We start from the raw sequence: 22,672 nt of genomic DNA on the forward strand, positions 1-22,672 counted from the left end.
AATGATTTTATCAATTACTGATTAGATGAAACTAGATTCTTGAGATTTGATCCTGCACATAGCTCTCTCCCTCCCTCCTTAAGGCTAATTTCCACTAGAAGACCAAGAGATCGACTTTGAAAACACGAGTCTTACAAACAAAAAATCGCATTTTATAAAATAAAAAATTATTTTAAGATTGCAGCCATTTTAGATATATAAGATAATTATATTTAAATATGCAATCATTCACAGAAGAATGACGTGGAAGTTCAATAACCACGCCAAAATGGAGCTGCCAGTAAGACATATCTAGAATAACCAGCACACTCACCATGGATGCCTTGTGGTGAAAGGTCTTGAAGTAATGAACCACATTCTGTGACAAACCCAACGGCTACCTCAACACTATCGTCAGTAGGATTTTCCAGCAGTAGAGTGAGCAACTCCAAAGCAATAATCTCATGCGCCACTTGTTGATTCACAAGATGAGCTATAAATTTAACTGCGGCCAGCAATTGAGGCTGTTCATGAAAAACTATGTATCAAGAGAACGATCATGAACAAAATCAGTGCATTGATGCTCTTACTAATAAGAATACAAAAAAAGAACAATAAAGAAAGGTAATATATACCTTGTCATTTCTCTTATATGCCCTTTTTAGCTGCAAAACAATCCTTCTCAATAGAAGATCACCCACTTCAAGAAACTTGGTATTGACAACACCAACCAATGCTGCAAAAACATCTGTAAAACCTGGGGATGCCATCTGTGACTTCATACATGACCGGCAAAAGAGCCCTCTCCCTCGAATAAGATTTTCAGCAAATAATTCTGGGATGATATTCTTAATGTTAGTCACATTAACCTTGTTCACGAGTCCATTAATACTCTTACGAAGAGCATCCCATGTCATGCGTTGATATTCATGGCTGCTTTTATCTTCCACCTCTTTCATCATCCGAGCCAACTTAAATGGAGGAATATAAACTCCTCCACTCCTCCCCAGGTTTGCTGTATCACCATTCGGGTTCCCATCTTGCAATGTCGATGGCTTTTGAGATTTTAAATCTTTCAGTCTCTTACTATCTTCTTCTTCCTTCTCATCAATTTCCTTTTTACTCTTCTCTCTATCATGCCGATGATCATCTCGCCGTTCCTCTCGCCTCTTATGATTTTGGTCATTGTAATCCTTTTCACGTTCACTTCTATTAATCCAGTTATGCCTATCATAATCTCTCCCATCTCTTTCTTTTTCTAATTTGCGTCGTTCCCTATCATTAGGGTCTGAATTCCTAGACGACTTCCTTTCTCTGTTTCTGTAATTCTCTTTTTTTCTCTCATCATTGACGTCTGAATCCTCATGTAACCTCCCACCCCTGTCCTTATCCCGGCGACTCTCACTCTGCCGCTGTCGATGGCCATTCTCATATCGGTCACCCCCCTCAGCATCTGCTTTTGAACTTCTACCATCAATATGCCTCCTACCCTCACCCTCCAATTTTCCCTCCCTCTCTCCCCCTGATGACTTCATATCTTTATCATAACTTCGATGGCGAGATTCCCTGTGCTCCTCCCGTTCATGGCGTCGATTATCTTCCCTATCTCTATCCCTATCCTTAACTCTGTTACCCTTATCTTCACCTCTAGCTGGTCTATCTCCACTCTCCCTGATTTCACCATCTTCAATTTGTTCTCTATACTTCTCACGCCTTTCGCTTCTGTAATCCTTCCTATTCCTCTGACGATCAACAACCCTATCCCCTTCCTCTCTATCTTCACTAACCATTATTATCCACGAAACAGAAAATCCTATCCTTAGATTATCTGATTTATAGATTGATCGAGAGAACAACTAATGATTGCCTGAACGAAAAGAGACAAGGGATCAACTTACTTGAGCCTTGAGCAGAAACAATAGGATACAGAAGAGAGCGATAACAGCAATAGGCTTGTTCTTCTACTCTTCTCTTGGTCACGCTTGCAGGGAAGCCACGTCCATTCGCTGGAGCTAAAGATATTCAAATTTCCAGTTGTTCGCTCCTTTTTGGATCTCGGAAACGGCGGCCATGGCTTTCTCTCGAGGGAGAAAGAGAAGGGGAGTAAGATTAGATCAAAAACTGACACAGAAATTTTTGTGATCAAAATCTAAAGTTGCGTTTGTAACCATTCTTCGGAAGCATCCTTAATCACCTAAAAATACATTAATGATCTGCATAGCAAACGAAACCTAAATAGTCTTTTTAGTGAGTGAACTATCAAATCGTCCGAGTTGGATCCTGGCAAGGTTTTTCAGTTTATAGTCCATCACTTGAGGACTCCGCAAGCAATCGATCCTTACAGTCTGGGCATGGTCGGTCAAGCTCATACTAAATGGGCTCACACGGAATGGCCTACAGTTGGGCTATATGCACGTTTAATCATGCCAATCGGTCCATCATATGACATTCTAATGGGCTCCATATCTAGGCCCATATATTCAAAGCCATACTTATTCTGCTGATTTAATTCAAACAACTTATCAGAGAGAATTATGTAGGTGTACGATGTCTTGTATTCTGTTGCAGTTTGATCCATGGAGTACTAGTGCAGAGCCCTTGACAGGAAAGACAATGGTCCCCTAGTCAATTAGCGGGCCATGGGGGTTGCAAGGGGGGCAAGAGGCCCCCTGCATAGCGGGGGTGTAGGGGGAGCAGCCTGGCTCGAATTTTTTTATTTGAGGGCAGTTTTGTACTTTCTAGATTAGGGTTTTTCGCTATATATTTGTAGCGAATGTTTCTTTCTCTGTAATGTAGGCAATTTGAGAGAGGTAAGAGGACGACCGTTGTAACCATATTCTCCATTGATAGTGAAGCAGGATCTCATCTCACTAGTATGTAGACAATCTTGTCGTGTTCTTATTTTTCCATTATCTTCTGCATCGTTTTAGAGTTGATTTTCTACAAATTATTCCTCCGCAATATATTAACAATGGAAAATATTTGACTATTACTCAAGTTGCAACAAAAAAAAATGGAATAATTCTCTAACCTAAGGGTTCATAATACATTCTTAGGTTTTAGTATTTCTTAAAATACCTTTTAAAATTCCATTCTTTGACTGCCACATAACTCGGGCAAGATTCAATTCATTGTTACTTAAAAAATAAAATAAAATAAAATAAAATAGAATAAAAAAGAAAGAAGAACAAGAAGAAGAAGATTTAATCCACTAAGGAGATAATATACAATTAAGTGACTCCTTTTATATATATATATATATACAAGTACTATTCCACTTACATATAACTACTAATTGATCAGGTAATATTACAGAATTGTAACTTCAAACGTAACTAACTACTTCACATGCCTCGCACGTAACAAAAATTCAAACAAAACATAAAAGACGTCTCTTCATGAAATGTTGGAAAAAAAAATCTATGTGAACTAAAACAGAAATTCAATATAGTTTCAAGATGAGATTTATGCCAAAAAAAAATGTGCCAAACAGCAGGAAACAAGGTTTTACAGGAATCTAAGGTCCAATCTTTATTTTATATTTGGACCAAATGGACTAATGGAGCATCCCTTCACAGGCTTTAGAAATTTGATTCATATGGTGCTACATGTGAAAAAGTAATATCTTGTGAGTTGTGACTCAGGCTACTGGATGTGCCTTTACAATTGTACAATGTATCTAAGTGTAGGAGATCAAGTCCCACTCTTATTTGGGGCCCACCTACGAGCTTCTCTAATTCCACTCTCAGGATGCTACCATGTGAAAACTATATAAACCTTCAAAAAATCTAAGTCAAAATTTCATATAGAAATTTAGGTTCTTTTAATTTGAGGATGGTTATGAAGAGATTCCCAATCACTTTATCCAGCCAGATGGTGCATATATAGTCTTTTTGTTTGGTCTTTTCCCTTTGGTTTTGGATGTTACCTTTTTCATAAATGAGTATTGAGAAGGGTTTGGATTTTTTTTTTTCCTGTTATGAGTATTATCTCGATTTACCTTTGAAATGTAATGGCAATAGCATTTAGTATAGTAAACATTTAAAGCAAGGTTCAAGATTTCAATTTCGACTTGAATTTTGACCTAGTTGAAACAAAAAAATATGGTACTATAATAATCGAAATAGCAAGAAGATATATCACTAGAATAATCCAAATGATCAAAATATACCACCGAAATGGCCGAAATGACATCAAATTATGATCTATTCCAACGAAAAAAAAAAATGAAAACATTGAAGACCCCTCAATTTGCATTTCTCTTATATGGGCCATCATGGCATGTGGTGCCAACTAAAGATCTACAGACAGATCTGGAGTCATGGGGAGAAAACCCACATGTCACTTCTTCTGTCTTCTCTAGTTCTAAGTTGAGATAGTGAAAAGAAGGGGAATGCAAGATCCCATTGTTGATGCACACAGGAGAAAGACTATTTCTGTCTGCAACTAACTAATGAGGGAATCTAGGGGCAAGTGAGCCCTCCCCCTAATCAGACAAAGGTTTTCAACAATGAGGGCCATGGCTTAATAAATAGCTGGAAACAAAGAAGAAGCTGGTGGAACATGAAATGGAAATGGATTTATCAGTTTTTGGATTACAGCAGATGTGGTGGGGTTAATTTTATTCCATTGATAACTGTTCTATCACAAGACTTTTAAAATCTCAGATGCTGCTGAACATTTAAGATAAGACATGATTTTAATGGCTGTCCTTATAACACCATAGATGAAGATTAGGTCTGCGAGGACATGTGATGTGCTCTTGTAAGTAAAGATATGGGCCCATTATGTGGATGCAAATTGAAGTGGGCAATCGTGACTATGTCTTATCTACCGGAGGATTCTGGATTTTTTTTTTTTTTTAATAGTAATAATATTATTATTTTTATGGATGGGGGAGTCTATGGCACAATGGTTAAGTTACATTACTACAATATGTTGGTCTCGTATTCAAAACTTAAAAATTGTCTTTCCTTCAAAGTAAAAGGTAAGGCTGTGTTTGGTAGTCATTCAGTTCCAGAAATGGCGTTTTGTATCAAAAATAGAATTTTTAATTTATATGTCAAAAATGCCGTTAAAAAAAAAAAAAATTGGTGTTTAGTTAACCTATTTCAGGAACGACTACGTACACTTGCCCCACACAGACCATGCACTAGTGGGCGCCTTGTGCACTGGTTTTTCTTTGAAAATGGGTGAGTGCTGCTAACTTTTGCTCACGTTAGACTGTAATTGTAGTTCTAATGTCAAATTGATCTAAATCGTCCATTGAATTTCTACATATATATTTAGGAGTTTTTGATTACTACAATAATTAAGAAACACTATTTTTTTTAGAAAAGATGTAGAGAGGGTGGCTCCTTAACGAGACTTAGCTGCAATTCAAAATATCAAACACGGGCTTAGGAAGCATTTGCTATACATTATAAGTTGATAATGCATTTTAAGAAATAATACCAAAATGCTGATTATGATGTTGTGTAGGATATCTTGGTGATGGGCTAGTCTCCATGAGAATTAATTGAGGGGCGTGTAAATTGGGCTGGACACCTTGGTTAAAATAATAATAATAATAATAATAATGTTGTGTATGATAGATGGTTTTGATTAGATTGGTGAAATATGGCTTTAATGGATTAATCTCGGTGAAATATGATACCATGCCACATTGTCACCCTGGAAAATAATAGCTGTTTTTGTGTGTGCATGTGTGATATAATTCATTGGAGATTGATGTCCCGTGACCAAGTCTGGGATTAAAACATCATATAATCATCCACATCAGATCATTATCACCCTATAAGTCTTCCGCCCGTAGAGACACAATTTTGGAATTGAGATCTTTTATAATTTTTTTAATGGAAAAGGAGCTCTACTTGTTCTTGTGGCTCATGCGCCGACGGAAGCATTGAACGTATGTATGGTGGTCTTTTGCATGATTGATGCCCCTACTTGCCCTTCATTGACAAAAAGATCCTTTTTTTTTTCTTTCTGTAAGGTCATTGGCAAAAAGGTCACCCAGTCCTTTAGTTGGAACTTGGATGCCTGAGACCTGATCTAGGGGTTTTAAACAATTAAGTAGCTTGACACATTTGCTAATAGGTACTTCCCAATGCAAGAATGCTACCGATGTATGCACCCTGAAATTAATAAATTGATAACTTGACTCAACTCGACGTATTTAAGGGCCACTTATTATCTAAAGCCCATTTATTAAGTCTTACATGTTTAAAAACAGTTTAAATTTTGATTAAATCTAATTAAATCTGTGTGAAAATCGCCTGCAACTATTGCATTGGTGCAGTGAACATCGGGTAACTTGAAGTTCTTTGGAGCACATGCCCATATACTCTCTTAGAGTTCTTTGGAGCACGTGCCCAAATACTCTCAGCCGTCCGATGCTCATTGCAACTCACTATTTATCACAAAGGATGTGAACTCACCAAATCCACCCCAACTGATTGACCCATCCCCTCACCCTGCAAAAACATTATCTGTAATGTACATCAGATGACCGAGAGGACCTCAAGGCACATACCAGATGCTGATGCTCTCGATCATCTGATGTTCAATGGGGAGAATAATCCCCCCTCCCCCCTCCCCTTAGCGCACCACGCGACCAGAATTACCTCACCAAACGCCACAGCTAGTGACACTTCTCTCCGTCTAACGTCGTTTTCAGGTCTATCAATTTTGTCTTATCTATCTATACGTACAAACACAACCGCGAAAGTAACAAATTCTTATTTTTATTCTCTTTTCTTTTGCTATTAAAAGTCATTAAACTACTTACACTGGTATGTGAGTATGGGTCAGAATTCTGTCGATGACAATTCTACCCGGTCCCGGCATTCCGATTCCGGGGACGGAGATGGAGGACCTGACGGCGGAGCCTTAAGATTCCGGTAGTACTCCCTAATGTCTGTCCCAACCTCCTCCATCCTTCTTTGCTCCATAAACGTCTCCCCTTCTTCTCTCAACGCTATAAACGGCGGCCGTAACACGTCCGTCAGCAAATCCCATCTCAACCCCCTGAAGAAGGGATGCCTTTTAATCTCCGCAGCTCCATACCTGTACCCGAGCCTTTGTGTGGGGTCTTTCTCTAACAATCGTTCTATCAAATCCGTGAGGGCCGTCCGTTTTCCCACGAACTCCGGTGGTTTCGATAGAACGTTTCGAAACGTTTCTTTCCGATCCTTTCCGCGAAATGGCGTCGTACCGTACATCATCTCGTACGTGAAGATCCCCAGAGCCCACCAATCAACGGCAAACTCGTGTCCGTCACCTCGTACTACCTCGGGTGACACGTACTCCTCCGTACCCACAAAGGAATTGGATCGTTCTCCGTTGGAGAAACTGGGTCTCTTTCGACTCACCGGTGAGACACGCGCCGATTTCACCTTCTTCAACCTGCCTACCTCCGTCACGACGTTGAAAATCCGTGTCAAGTTCCTTCGGTGCTTCCCTTTACCCTCCGCCGCTGCTATTCCCTGTACTGCAGGCTCCGGTGACGAGCTGACGGATGTGGCCGATCTGGGTTTGAGGGTTCGGGAGAGATCGAAGTCGGTGAGGATGATGTGGCCGGATTGTTGAATGAGAACGTTTTCAGGCTTGAGATCACGGTACACGATGTTCATACTGTGTAGATACTCAATAGCGCAAACGATTTCGGCGACGTAGAAGCGGATGACGGTGGGGGAGAAGACATGATCTGTCTGACGGTAACGGAGCACGTTCAGATCTCCGCCGGGACAGTACGGCACGGCCCAACCCATGTACTCATCGGTCTCGACAGTGCCCAGAAGGGTTGGAAGAAAAGGGTTATTCAGGCGAGAGAGAACCGAGACTTCCCATTTAGCCCGACGTTCACCGTCGAATTTAGTGTTAAGGGTCGATTTCTCTACAACTTTGAGGGCGAAGGGGAAACAAGCATCTGGGTCTGTTGTTTGGTCGTGAACCAAGAACACAGTACCCATGGCTCCTCTTCCCAGAACCTTGATCGCTCTCAGCTTGTCTAGGTCTAGATCCGGCCACGTCTTCTCCATCATTACGTACAGAGGAACGGAGAGAAGAAAGGGTCGAGGGATAGAGAGAGAGAGAGAGAGAGAGAGTGGAAACTTAAGAAACACAGAGAGAGAGCGAAGGCCGGAAGGGAAAGGAAGGAAGATGCTTTTGATGGGTTGATGCAGTGTTTTTTGGATTTAAAGCTTAGCTTTTTCAATTGGAGGAGAGGGATGGGAAGTTCTAATGTGTTTCGTCACCATCCAACTTATAATACAACTAGGCATGACCCCACTTTTCATAGACGGTTTAAGATTTGTTCATCAAAATCAAATTGAATTGGACGGTTCAGATTAGTTATCTTACGTATGAAAACGAAGAGAGTAGATTTGGGTTCACTTTTCTAGAATATAGTTGGGTTGTTGAGTTGGTTTAGAGAGAGTGACGGAATAAAGCACACGTGTAAGGTGGTATAAAGAAAACTGAGTCAAGAGATGATAGAGACAAAAGGGAGTTTGCACGGCTGCCACATGGGGTTGGCCATAATCTAAGGGGGTGCTTGAACGTGTATGTTCTATTGTGAGGAGCTACACAAGGGTTTGTTGCAAATTTGGAATGTCGTTATTACTATTTTAATCCTTTATTTGAAATTTTCCACTGTTTTCCAACCTAGCATGATTTAAAGCATTGGTATTCTATCCGCCATATCATATTGGTATTGATCTTAATTAATATCATCAATATGATATCAATCAAGTATTGTTAATAGTCGATACGATTCATTTGATACTAATATTTGAAATTATGGTGTTAGTAATCTTTAATTTTATGATTATAAGTGTAGTTATCAAAATTAACTAAGATATAGTAATTTAGCTTTGATCCCTTTGTCTAGGGTCAACTGGTTCAGCCACGAGTTTAGTAGCTAATTTGAATTTTAGAGCTTAAAACAAACATGATGAGGAAGAGATTCTTTTTCTCCTTTTGTATTGTATATATAGGATTTTGAATATTAAACAACTTAGGAATATTCTTAGTGTAACGATGCCTAGTTACATAGGTTGAATAAAAAAATTTATTTAGATATTGTTTCCTATTGAATTATATAGAGGATTTTGAATATAAAACAATCCAGGAATATTCATAGTGTAATTATGTCTAGTTATACTAAGATTGTAACCACCTCATGTGGATTAAATAATACAAAAAACAAAGGACTAAGTTTCTTGTCATCTATGATGTCGTGGGCAACATTATTATCAGATGATCAAAGGGGAAGGCAGTTTTGCCACTTCGTAAATATAGGGGATGAGAGTGAAATAATGATCCAAGAGTCCAATCATGAAGTCTCTTTCATTTGTAAAAAAAAGAATCCTTTGTTCTTAAAAACAGAAGACTACCCTCTTAAATGTAGGAAGGAGGATAATTTTCACATGATTATAGTCATAGTATAACTAACTGTGGTTATATAAAGCAAAACCAAACAACCTCTGCCATATTGGGTTTGGCACCAAGTTATAATTTCTAAGAGGAGAAAGTTTCTCTTCACCCACATGAGATTCCCTAGCAATTGGTGCTCTCTCTCTCTCTCTCAAAGTGAATAAACTCCTCTCGAGTGTATAAAGGGTTCGATACAATGACAACTAAGGTGGCAGGTGAACAAAAACTCAATCATATGTAGAGTCCCTTTCCATCCAAAAATGTCTTTCCTTTTTTCTTGCAAGGTACATTCACTACTCATGGAAATGGCTGGATGTGTAGAGGAGTCTAGTTTCATGGTAGAGTAATGATTGAACTGGTTCAACCATTTTGGACCGGTCTGAGCCAGGTAGATTATGAATGGAGATTGTGAGAGAATATTGGATGGCATACAGATCAGATAGGATTAAGATACAATGATAATTGGGGTTAAAAAGCTATCTATTCCTATGTTGTAACTAAAAGGCTCAAGTGATAGTGAAGATAATGATGTTTACTTGAAAATTAAAATTTGAAACTTGTGTTAGGTAAATAAGAATGAATTCACTCCTTGGTAAGTATGATTTATTGAAGAATTTAATGGTGTTTTTATTGTTAAGCCATAACCATTAGGTTTTGGTTTGGTGCTTTTCCTTCAAAAGTTAGGTAGGTAGTCTTGGTACAAAACTTTGAATTTCCTGCTAAATGTCACAAATTAATGGAATATTATTTTCTTAAAAAAAAATAAAAAAAGGCCCAAGAAGGTACAAGTTGATGCCTAGAGTTCACTTGTTATCTTATTGGGTTCCTTATCATTGTTTGTGTCAGGTTGGAATCTTATTCTATTATGTTCTTTTCTTTTTGTGTATGTTGTACATATATTACAATGGCAAAAGGCTAAAGTAGAAAACTACAAAATCCAATTAAAGGGATCCACTATTACTTTTGGGCAGATAGAAATGAATCCTTTTCAAATGTGAACTCACCCGGTTTAACTCAGTTAGGTCTAAAATCTTAAGAATTTTAGATTTTTTAAGCCATGGTACTCTTTTACCGATGACATTAGTGGGGATGAGATGAATGTCATTAGAGATAATATAAAAAAATATCTTTCAAATAATTTATGGACTAATCATTATAAGGAGCTAACAAATTTATCTTACATTTAAAACTATGCTGGTACGCATTCTTGAAATAGATTATGGGTCTAAAACGTATCGTAAAACCCAATTCTTCTCAATTTGTTCTCTTTAAAATGCATTTTAAAACCAAAATTTATTCCTAGAATATATACCAAACGTAACACATAACCTTAAATTCTCAACTTTAATTTTCAAATCCTAAAGTTTTTTACTCCATTAGGGTGTCAAATATAACTTAAAGATGATCTTTCATAGAAGCAATAGAATGAGTTAATCAAATTACACTAGTAATTAATTTTCATTACTTAATCTGAAAAAGCAATTCATCAAGCATTTTCAAGGAAGTCCAGGTGTGTATGGATCAACCACTTGTACTCTGCCATGATACACAAGATTGTCTTATTAATTGTCATAGTTTGATTAGACACATTTCAGTGGTCTAAAGCAAATAATTTGGTGGGACATTAAATGGGTCTCAAATTTGTTGAAGGGCCATCAATTGGACCTATCCATAATGCCATCTGATGATTGATGTATTTTGTTATATTGTAATTGTGAGATACTAGGATCCAATTTTTGGGTCTTCGATCCACACGGCTTCATTGATTTGGATGTGGATTGATAATAATGTCCACAACTTGTGCTATACCAAGAAAGCTATTGCTTTACATACCCATTTTCAAAGAGTTATCCCATTCTTGATTTTTTCTGAACCCTCAAGAAGTATGAGAGAGAGTGAGAGAGAGAGAGAGAGAGAGGGGTATGGTATTTGAGCTCTTGAGGAAAGTTTTTATGTCCTAACCCATTGATTTTTCTCTGACCCTCAAACTGCTAAAGTATTAAGCTACGTTTGGTAATAAAACAGAAATACTGCTTCGTATCAAAAACAAAAATTTCAGTTTCTATTAAAAAATATATATATATATATATATATTTTTTTTAACAAAACTGGAACGACAGAACTATCTTTTGTCATTCCATAAAATCTATTTTTTTAAATATTTTATTAAAAAAAAAAATAAAACACACCATAAATGCACCAAATGCTTTATTCTTTTTTTTTTTGGTTCCCATAGAACGAAAAAAATCCAAAAAGGTTTTTTTAGAACGTTATCAAACGCAATCTTAGAGAGAGAGAGAGAGAGAGAGAGAGAGAGAGATTAATCTTTAAACCATGTGCTTTGGCCTAGTATTTAGCTAGGCTTTTGTCTTTCCTCACCTGAACAAAGGTTCCTTATCTTAAGGATGTGAATTTGTAACCACAACCTTTTATCGAAATCGAACCAATACATTTACATCGAAATCGCAAAATCGTTTAGTAAATGGTGCGGTTATGGTTTCAAGTTTCAGGCTGATTAACTAAATGGGTCGGGTCGATTTTAACTGCGGAACCCATTGGTTTCAAACGTTTAAGAACCGTTTAAACTGTTTAAACCGATCCAATTAATCCGTATAACAATTAAATAAAGAAGGGGCAGTAATCCTTATAACAATTAACAATTAAATTAAGTGTCCATCTTACTTCGATATGATTTATTTCAAGTCAGTTCAAGTTTAGGCTTTAGATCATGAACTTGTAATCCATATATGTTACTATATTATTATATTATCATAGATGGGGTGTTTTGACTGAACCACCTGTCATTTTAATAGTTTATGCTGTAGAATGCTAGATTTGGATGTTGTGTGATATTAGTTCTAAATGTTTGAGAATGGCCATGCAAAGAAATAACACTAGATTATCAAATTAAGACATACCATCGTTAATATAGAATTTCTTCTTTGTGGTTGCCAATTATTTTTTGATAAGCTTATGATCTTCAGTTTAGAGATGGTTGCAAGTTGTAACAAACCGATTGTGAACCATTTTACAAACCGTATGGAATAAATCAAAACCAAAACCATTTAAAATCGTGAAACCGACACCGTTTAAAAACCGTGGAAACCGAAACCATTTACTAAACGGTCACGGTTCCAGAAAGTAGAACTGTTTAGTAAATGGTGCGGTTATGGTTTTAGTCAATTAAATGTGAATCAAACCGATCTACACCGTTTAAACCGAAACCAAATCGATTAACACCCTTACCTTATCTTATCCTAAATTTATCTACATTCTAATGAAGTCAGTAAAGGCATATACAGCCCCCACTTGAGTCACATGCTTCATTTCTAAACCAATTACTCTAATATATCCACCTCCAGTTTCTTCTTTATTTTGTATATAAATTGAATTTTTATGATAATTAGTTGACCCTAATTGGTTAATTAATTAAGTTTAAATTGAAACAAAAAGCTCATCCATGAAATCCTATTATTTCATGATAAGTGGTAATATAGATTAGCATTCATTTGAAGTAACCTTATCCCTCCCGAGTTCTGCTAAATCCAAGCCATCCATCTAATACTGAAAAATCGAAAGCTCGATATTTTTCTAATTATGTAGATAAGATGATTAACTTCATCAATGAACCTTAATTATGTTTTTTCAGTAACGATGAACCCTAATTACATTAACAAGGGCAATTAGGGCCTATCATAGTCATACTCTCCAAGTGGAATTCGATGTAGACAAAAAGAATCTTAAGGTGCCAATTACTAGTGATGCTTTGCCACTATGAACACAATTAGCTACTAAACTCCAAATGGAAAAAAGATGCTTAGAAGGGATAATAATTTATTATTTTTTAAATGAAAAACCCATGTGGCTGACTAAATTCCATGGGGTCTTGTAGGCCGTTGCCAATGTATCTTTCTTTAAGCAGTGTGAACGATATGTTGCCACCTTGCTTAAGGTTTATCTATTTTGTTTGAATTAATTAGAGAGAGAGAACCAGTCTATGTCTTTCATTTTATATCATGGGTTTTCTTTCAGAAAAAAGGGAGGTCCAACTTATAAGGTCCCCCTATTCTTCACTTTAGGTGACAAAATATTTTGTAATGTTTTCTTTTTGGAGGTTCTTCGAGTGTGCAATGGACAAGGAAACCCCACCCAAAAATTTTCAAACCCTAAAGTTTATAAGTTTCATAAAATGTGGTCCGGTCGGCTATCATTAAGTTGGAGAAAATGAAAGTTTCCACCCAAGTTAAAGCAAGAAGCATTACAACTTCATATTCCTTCACCTATGTCAAAGTTAGCAACTTAAGGACGTTTAGATATATATATATATATATATATATAAATAGAGAGAGAGAGAGAGAGAGAGAGAGAGAGAGAATGTATTCCTTTATGAAGTGTCGGCCATGATCCTATTAATGAAAAGAACCCTTGCATATTTGATAGAAAGATGTGATATTCTTTGACCATTTAAAGGGAGACATGAAGGATAATATGTGTGGAGTCTTTGTGTATTATAAATTCTACAATGGTGCACACCCATTTCATTTTTTTTCTGATGCTGTTTCATCCATCACTAATGTTTGGACTATACTTCAAAGAAAAATGTTAAACTTGGTAAACACCATTAGTGTTCATTATATATTTTCACCTAATAGTGATTATCATTTGGTAGAGGGAGTTACACGTCATCCATTTATACTGGCATCTTACACAATAAGCTAATAACAGGTAGCCAACTAATACGTATATTTATTAAGAACAGAGAAGGAGTGCCCATATATATATTGTGAGAGGGACCAAGAACACATGAATAGTCTATATTTCTTTTTCCCTTAATTTGAATACCTCATAATAATATTTGGGAAATTTTTTCCCAAAATGACATAAGGCATTTTTTCTTTATTTATTTTCTCAGTTGCCTTGAATATGTGGATCACATATGATCAAATATAAACGAAACCTCTTTTAGGGCAACTATTGGTTTGGCAGTTTTGGAAAACCTCTCCCTAAATATTACAAGAGTCAAGTTCTTCTCACAAATTATGACTAATAATTCTTTTACCAATCATGTATTAGCTAATAATCTTCTTGAGATATCCTTTTATGTGTTACTCATTACATGGAAGTATGTTACATGGATGAACACAAATGAACTGTTATATAATCATCACAAGGCCTAGTGGTTGCAACCTTCATGCTCACCAACTTAACCTACATCTTAAAAGTCAATGGTACTTTCTAATTATACTCTTTGGTTGTTGAAGATAGTGCCATTTTTCATAATTTCTAGTGAGATGATGGTTGATTAACAATTAGAAAAGCTAATATCTTTGCATCTATTGGAGGAGGATTAGTTAAAGCAAATTTTAGCATAATTGAATAGAGAATTTAATAGTTATGTTGTGCATATGAGAGACAATGAGCATCAATTACCTGTTTAATTACTAGGGCAAAGCTGTAATTAAAATTTTTTCCCCTTCTTACCACAAAAAAAAAAAAAAAAAAGGAAAAAAAATCCCTTTTAAAGAAGGTTTTACTAACTTTTACACCAACTATTGAGTGAAATTTTTTTGAACTGGTCAATGGTCTTTGATTCCATTCAAATGCTAACCCAGTCAAAAATTAGTTATAACCAGAAAAAAAAAAGAAAGAAAAAAAAGTGAGCTCTCATAAGAATCAGTGACCAACCGACCGGTCAATCTACTCTTTCCTTTTCTTTGGTATGCTTAGAGGTGTCAAAAATCAAACCGAATCGAAAAATGAATTGAATTGAACTGATTCCTTTATCGGTTGTTTGGTTTGAAGTTTTTTAATAACTGGTACAATACTGAAATCCAGAAAACAAATTTTTGAAAAAAAAAAAAGGGGCCAGAAAAACTGATTAAAAAATGGTTTTTTTTTTAATTTATGAAAAAAAAAAAATGAACCGATAATGGACCAGAAAGAGCTACGTAACCAATTTTTTTATGAACTAGGTCCTGTCAGCCTTCGACAATTCGATGCCCCAATTGAGTTTACAAAACTAAGGGTTGATTCATATAGGTATCAGCTGTGAGCCTGTGATCGATACTGATACCAATATTGTGAAAAACAAAGTTATTTTTACGTAAAATTTGATGATTTTTTTTTTACTCCATGTTTGGTTTTTTTCTCATTACATTTAAACAGATGGACCTTAGTGTGCTCTAATATCTCATTGTTAGCTCATATAGTGAGTGGAGAAATGGTTAGGAAACCACCTTCATTCCCAGACCATTCTCTTGATTTACTTACGGAGAGGATGCAAAGCTTGTGACAATTAAAGGGTTTGAAGTTTAAACTTTTTTTTTTTTTTTTTTTCTCATAAAAAGATTTGAAACTTCAAACAATCAAACTCACTTTATGAGTTATAATAATGGATTACAATGAAGCTTCACTTTTGAATGTGATGGTGCAAACCAGCTAATAACAATACTGTACTGCCTGGTTATTTGGTCCCCTCTTAAGGCCAATGATCTGTAAGAGTATAATTTCATATGAGTACTTTCTCAGTGAGGTCCCTTGCACCTTTTTGATCATTTCACTTTCAACTTTCCTTTTTTCTCTAGTGTTGTATTTATTTAAAAAAAAAAAAATTAATAATAATAATTAATACATGGGTGGTAATTATTGATCATCTAATATTGTTTTGAGTAGAAACAGCAGAGAACCAAAGTTTAAACTCTACCAGTATGATTGTGAATCTGTTTTTCATCACTCTGTCAATAATGATAGTAGTTCTTCTTCTTCTTCTTAGTAGTAAAATAGTAAGTAGGTAGTTGTTCTTGCTTTATTCTCAAAAGGGAAAGCTTCCTTCCAACCCCATGAATGTACCATTATAATTACCTCTCATTATTTGAAGGAATTCTTTCTATATTGAACATAAGGGTGAAAGCAAGCATTTGGCTCACCTTGTTTTGGTGATCTACGACCATTGTTAGGGAAAATGGGAATGGAAAAAAATAGAAACGGACGGTACGAGTTTTAAATAATAATTTTTTTCGAATGATACGGTCACATAAACGGTCAAAAAAACAAAGAACGGAAAAAAAGGGAAAACGGACGGTATGGGTTTTAAATGTGTAGATTTCAAACAAACGGAACAAAAAAAAAACTTTAGTATACTCATATAAATTAAGGAATTATTACATGAATACCTATATCTAATGTTCAAAATAACTACAATATCCAACACTAATGCATATATATCTCATGTCTCATTATAAGTTTTATAACATATAATTGAATATCATCCAATACCAATTCTAAATTTATACACCACATACATCTAAGTTTTATTTAGCAATGTGGCCTAATAATGATGTTGTTCCTTGTTGTCAACATAGTCAACACACTTTTGGAGTAATGTATGTTCAGTTTGAATTGGGAGTCATCACTTTAGAAACATTTTTCAGCAAATGCATCAGTTTGTATTTCAATTTCAGGGTTCATACATTAATATTGGGTTGAAGATAATATCATGAGAAATACAAGCCCTTGAGTTAGCTTCAAGTCATAAAAAGAATCAAGTTGATCAAAGTTCAGGAGAGAAATATATGGTCAATTAAGTAGACATTATGTTCAACAAGTTAAGTCTTAAAAAATGCAAAAAAATGGGAATGTGTCTAAATGCGTTTTAAACTTGTTTAAAATGAGAATGCTTGCCGTTTGGAGTTTTTTCAAGTATCTTTGGGAAGTATAAGGGAAAATGTGTTTTAAACGGTAAAAAACAAAAACGTAAGTTTTAAACGCATTTTTTGCTAACAGTGTCTACGACTACCTCAAGGGTAGAAGAACCTTTTTATTTTTTTCTTAACATTTCTTATCAAGGGCCATAGGCCAACTAGGATGGCAACCCAGAAGACAGCCGGGGTGATGTCCTAACTCAAGAAAGGGCAGCCTAGGAAGAGGGAATTTAAGGGGGGGGGGGGGAAGGGAGGACTTGAACTCGGGACATGCCATGGCCACCTTAACCAAGGGGAGCAGCAAGGACTTTCTTCTTCGCTGCTTACCGTTGTCGTTGTTTTCATTGGATAGATGAGTATTTTTTTTCAGATCTGTTATATACCAAATTTAGTGGCTATTTCAATTGTTTTTTTTTTTTTTAGAAAGAGAATATATTACAAAGAAGCTAGAAATATATACAACCTGTAGAGTTCGTAGTAAAGTAACCTAAGCTAACCAAGTCTCCTAAAGTCCTTAAATATAGCATAGCAGGGTCAGAATCCATACATTTGTACACAAACTTAAGAAGGCCAAAACAAACATAAAAGTTCCCAAAAAGTAGCAAGACTGATAAAGGACCAGCAGCCTTGTGTCGGTTTCTGAATAAGTTGAAGTAATTTCTGTGAGGAGAACCATATTTCAGTTATATTCCATCCCTGAAAAGTCGCTATACACAAACCCTATAGAATCCGACCAGCTTCAACCTCCACTAGTTCTGAGTAGGGAACTTCTCCCTTAGAAATAACCTGAAATTGACTTTGATATAATGTCATTGGATGTCTGAGCAGCATCTGGTACAATATTGTTGTGGAATTGGACTTTTCATGGGCCTAAGTAATCCAATGGGCATTTGGACAAAGGCGACTCAGCATTGAGATATTGGGCTCAATATCATAAAATAATATAGACAACGAATTTTTTTTTTTTGGGGGGGGTGGTTAAAGTAGAAAAGGGTGATCCATTATAGAGATCATAGCCCTAGGTCGAAGCACCTATATGGCAAAAAGTGTTTCCATAAGACCAACAAGAGATGGTAGAATGTGCCGACTGAAACCCACAAATAAAAGCAGAGTTGCGGTTCAAGATAGAATCTCCTCTACCTCTCTTTTTAATCTTTCTCCTCAATCTCAGAAAATGTTCAAAGTAGTTGACCTAAAACTCCTGGAGAGATATAAACAAAATGTTGCTAGGGTTTCGGAACTTGGAGAGACAAACCATACTGATGCTACAGTGCAATCAAGTCAAACCCTAAAACGAACCAAATGAACAGATCCTTTTTTTATCCGGCTTCAGCTCGGGGTGTTATGAAACCGGTTGAAAATCATATGCATCGGACTACTGAAAATGGACCAAATGGAAAACTGGACCAAAACTGATACAAATCCGGTAAAAAAAAATTTGTTTACATAATTGTTATATATACAGGGCAAACCAAAATCGAACTGGACTAAGCCTGATATCAAACCTATAGAGAACCAAAATAAACGGAACCAGATCGAAACAACACTTCCCTAATCGTGCCGGCTTCGATTTGGCCCAGTCCAGCCCAAAGGCTGATTCCACTACATCTTACCCCCGCGGGGGGGGGGGGAGAGACCTTCACAAAGTCTCTGGCCCAACTCAATATATATATGTATTTGTCCCTCTTCATTCACTTGGCCCACTCGTCATTGGCCTGCCGATTGGGTATATGGACTGTTTTGTGTTCTTTGGGCCCAGTTATCATAATTTGGTAATTGCAATTATTAGCGTGGGCCCACTTTTGGGTTCATGGAACAAAGGCTATGTCGACATGCCTTTTTTTTTTTGGTAATTTACAACGCCACCCCCTGGAGAATACCAATATTAGAGGGACACCCCCTCTCTTTCACCAGATTAAATTCGGACCCCCTGCCATTAGTTACTGTTAAGGAATATACATTATATGATGATTTAGCTACTTATATTTTATTTTAAATACCAAAATACCCTTTGAAATATCTAAAATGCCCATGTAACAAGTTCCATCTCAAATAGATTTGGACTACCGGCCAGAGCACCGGAAATCACAATGGCAGCAGCAGCGACATTGGCGACATTCAACCAGGTTTTCTCCAGAGGGTAGAGAGGGGGGAGAGAGAGAGAGAGAGAGAGAGATTGTGTGTGTGTCTGTGAAAAATGCCGGTTGTAATTTAGTTAGCCTTTTCACAAATGTGAAAACTGAAAACACCCAAATTCAGTCAGGCCGCCATTCTTGTCGATCTACTGAGTCTTTGCGGATTTTTTTTTTAAAATTAATATGTTATTAGGTTTGAGTTTACCTTTCTTCTTCTTCTTTGGATTTTTTTTTAATTAATTAATTTATGGAATTTTCCTTGTCAATGTGACTGCTGAAGCTAGGTTTTGAGAGATTTTTGTTTGGTGGAGGCTTGGACTGGATGATTGGGTGGTTGTGGTTCCAAACCTTCGCCTTCGTCTCTCTCTCTCTCTCTCTCTCTCTCTCTCTCTCTCTCTCTCTCTCTCTCTCTCCTCTTTCTCTCGATGAAGACTATGGGCTATAGAGTCAAACCTTTGCATTTTCTCTCTCAATTTCTTTACTTCTATTTTGTGTTGCTTTCGTTTGCACTCTCGTATCCAGCCCTCTTTCTCCCTCTTGTCTTCTTCGATTCGTCCCCACCGTTTGGGCACGGAAGATTTGCAGAAGCCTTAGGACCCTAAACCCACCTTTCAAACCCAGTCAAGCAATATCATCACTTGTTTTACGCTCCAAGCACTGCATCTTTGGGTCAGTTTGGTGGGTTCTTCTTGTTCAAACGGCAAAGAGGAGCTTCCAATTATGGCGTATGAATAATACTCATGAATTCAGAATTAGGGTTTTCATGCTTTCGCTTTGTTTTATTTCGTTCTCTCTCTCTCTCTCTCTCTCTCTCGTCCTTTGTTTTCGAGTCACAACTCTGTGTTTTATTAGTTATCTTCTTCACTATTCTCAGGTGAACCCATTTATCGACACTGCTCACTTGTGGCTCCACGATCAACTCCTCCAACTCCATGAACGTGACGACCTTAGTCCCAGTCCACATGCTCTAGGTCCAAATTCCTCCGGAGTGAGTAGCTTGGAGAGAGCGTTTCAGGTTCCAACTCTGTCTTTGTGAATAGGGTATAATGGTCATTTCACAGCATCACTTAACAGAGACTGATGGTAGGGGGTCCGAATCTAATTTGGTGAAAGAGAGGGGGCGTCCCTCTAATATTGGCATTCTCCGGGGGGTGGCGTTGTAAATTACCCTTAAAAAAATTTATCATGTGAGCAGAGTACCATGGAGTCTACATGTTTATAAGATTTAGGCCCGTTGTTGATGCAATTCAGAAGAACAAGAAATCCAGCAGCAAACTAAGCCATCAAACTGGACCAAAAATGGAATAATATGTTTAATATTGAGTAACCAATGAGTTTTATGGCTTAGTATTTTGGGGTTTCTATTGTAATCAGCCAATTCTATAAACTTAAATATTAGAGATTTAAATTTAATATGGGATTAAGTACTTAGTTAATTAGTTTCTAAGTTTCTAAGTTTCTAAGTTGTGGCAGTATAGAAGTTTTCTATTTTGTTTTCTCTAAAATTCTCTTGCTTGTGCATGAAGGGTTCTTTTCTCCTTTTTTTTTTTTTTTTTTTTTTTTTTTTTTTTTAATATTGTAAAATTGTAGATGAAGGAGTAAGAGGATCATAATAGCCCAATCAGAATGATCAGCCATGCATTATCTCCTCTGACTACAGTTGCATTCCATTATTATAACTTATTGCAAGCACATTTATATATTAAGTTACTAGAAGTAATTTAGCTAAACAGGTTACAAATAAACCCCTTTAAACTCCAACTGCTCACTTTATAAAAATCTATGATGGTATTTAATGCCTGATAGTAATGGTTGAAAAGAGTGAGGTTACACAAATAGAACAAATAAGCTAAGAAAACTGAAACAAAATTAATGGTTTCAATCATCTCAACCCCTTTGTCCTTTTCTTTATTGAGTATAAATTCTCCCTTGACCTAGTACTCTACAAGCCTCACAAGTACTGATGCCAGTGACTGAAACAGTAGTAGGAAGAGGAAAAAGAGGCTCACTCACAATGAGGAGAGCTGAAGGGATCCCCATGCTTGTAACCTTCGCATCGGTATTCATGTTAATTGTGCCTGGACTAGCTCGTCCTGAACCTCAATCTCAACTAGATACATTTGTGCCGCCATGGATCTGGCCACCAATTCCTCATCTGGAGACCCAAAATTGTTGGTCATCTCTTCCAGACATTTCAGGATGCTGGCAAGAGATCCTTAGCTCCTGTTTTACACTTCAAATATCCCTTGGTCCCAAATGCTGCAATGTCATCAATCAGCTAAATGAGAATTGTGTTGACAAGCTCTTCCCCGAGGGATTCTCAAATCCTTTCTTGCCTCTTGTCGAGCGCTGTGCTCCAAATGGTGATGCAGATGCCCCTGCTCAAGCGGATCATTCTCAACCAGCCCCTGATAAACAACCATCACCACCCACAGAGGTAGATGCACAATCTCCCAAAGGAGGAGATGCAGAGAAACCTGATCAAGAAATTGCACCATCCCCTAATGAAGAAGGGCCAGAGCCAGATCAAGGAGATGCACAAGAACCAGATGTTGCACCATCACCTAGTGAAAAAAATGCGGGAAATCCAGATTCCTCAGGACATGGACAGGAACCAGATGTAGCACCATCACCTGGTGAAGAAAATGCAGGAATTTCCGGTTCCCCGGGAGATGCACAAGAACCAGATGTTGCACCATCACCTAGTGAAAAAAATGCGGGAAATCCAGATTCCTCAGGAGATGGACAGGAACCAGATGTAGCACCATCACCTGGTGAAGAAAATGCAGGAATTTCCGGTTCCCCGGGAGATGCACAAGAACCAGATGTTGCACCATCACCTAGTGAAAAAAACGCAGGAAATCCAGATTCCTCAGGAGATGGACAGGAACCAGATGTAGCACCATCACCTGGTGAAGAAAATGCAGGAATTTCCGGTTCCCCGGGAGATGCACAAGAACCAGATGTTGCACCATCACCTAGTGAAAAAAATGCAGGAAATCCAGATTCCTCAGGAGATGGACAGGAACCAGATGTAGCACCATCACCTGGTGAAGAAAATGCAGGAATTTCCGATACCCCGGGAGATGCACAGGAGCCAGATGTTGCACCATCACCTGGTGAAGAAAATGCAGGAATTTCAGATTCCCCAGGAGATGGACAAGAATCAGATGTTGCACCATCACCTGGTGAAGAAAATGCGGGAATTTCAGATCCCCCAGAAGCAGCAGATGCACTAACACCTGCTCAAGGACCATTTGCAGGTGAAGCAGATGTTCCAACTTCTGATGAATTAGACACACCATCCTCCCAGTGAAGAAGATACAACAAAACCTGATCATAAGAGTTTCAACTTCACCTGGCAAAGAAAATGTGCCAAAACACTAGTCAAAGTGCAAAATCTCCTGATTAAGAAAAAAA

General features: G+C 37.2%; 3 protein-coding genes across 3 annotated transcripts; 1 reads left to right on the forward strand and 2 right to left on the reverse strand.

Moving 5' to 3' along the window:
* Window positions 1-151: 151 nt before the first annotated feature.
* LOC122088160 (pre-mRNA-splicing factor CWC22 homolog) lies at window positions 152-2,174 on the reverse strand. Its single transcript, XM_042657325.1, has 2 exons — window positions 615-2,174; window positions 152-503 (listed from the first exon to the last, which is right to left on the reverse strand). Exons 1-2 carry the CDS (start codon window positions 1,767-1,769, stop codon window positions 252-254), a joined length of 1,407 nt encoding a protein of 468 aa, XP_042513259.1. The 5' UTR covers window positions 1,770-2,174; the 3' UTR covers window positions 152-251.
* A 4,535-nt stretch (window positions 2,175-6,709) lies between these two features.
* On the reverse strand, window positions 6,710-8,202 carry LOC122088417 (serine/threonine-protein kinase UCNL-like). The gene has a single exon (XM_042657684.1). It carries the CDS (start codon window positions 8,022-8,024, stop codon window positions 6,789-6,791), a length of 1,236 nt encoding a protein of 411 aa, XP_042513618.1. The 5' UTR covers window positions 8,025-8,202; the 3' UTR covers window positions 6,710-6,788.
* Window positions 8,203-21,266: 13,064 nt separating this feature from the next.
* Window positions 21,267-22,568, forward strand: LOC122089571 (cell surface glycoprotein 1-like). The gene has a single exon (XM_042659305.1). The coding sequence runs from the start codon at window positions 21,267-21,269 to the stop codon at window positions 22,566-22,568; it is 1,302 nt and encodes a 433-aa protein (XP_042515239.1).
* Window positions 22,569-22,672: the final 104 nt, after the last annotated feature.

This window comes from Macadamia integrifolia, chromosome 9 (genome assembly GCF_013358625.1).
Source record: "Macadamia integrifolia cultivar HAES 741 chromosome 9, SCU_Mint_v3, whole genome shotgun sequence".
NCBI classification, from domain to species: Eukaryota; Viridiplantae; Streptophyta; class Magnoliopsida; order Proteales; family Proteaceae; genus Macadamia; species Macadamia integrifolia.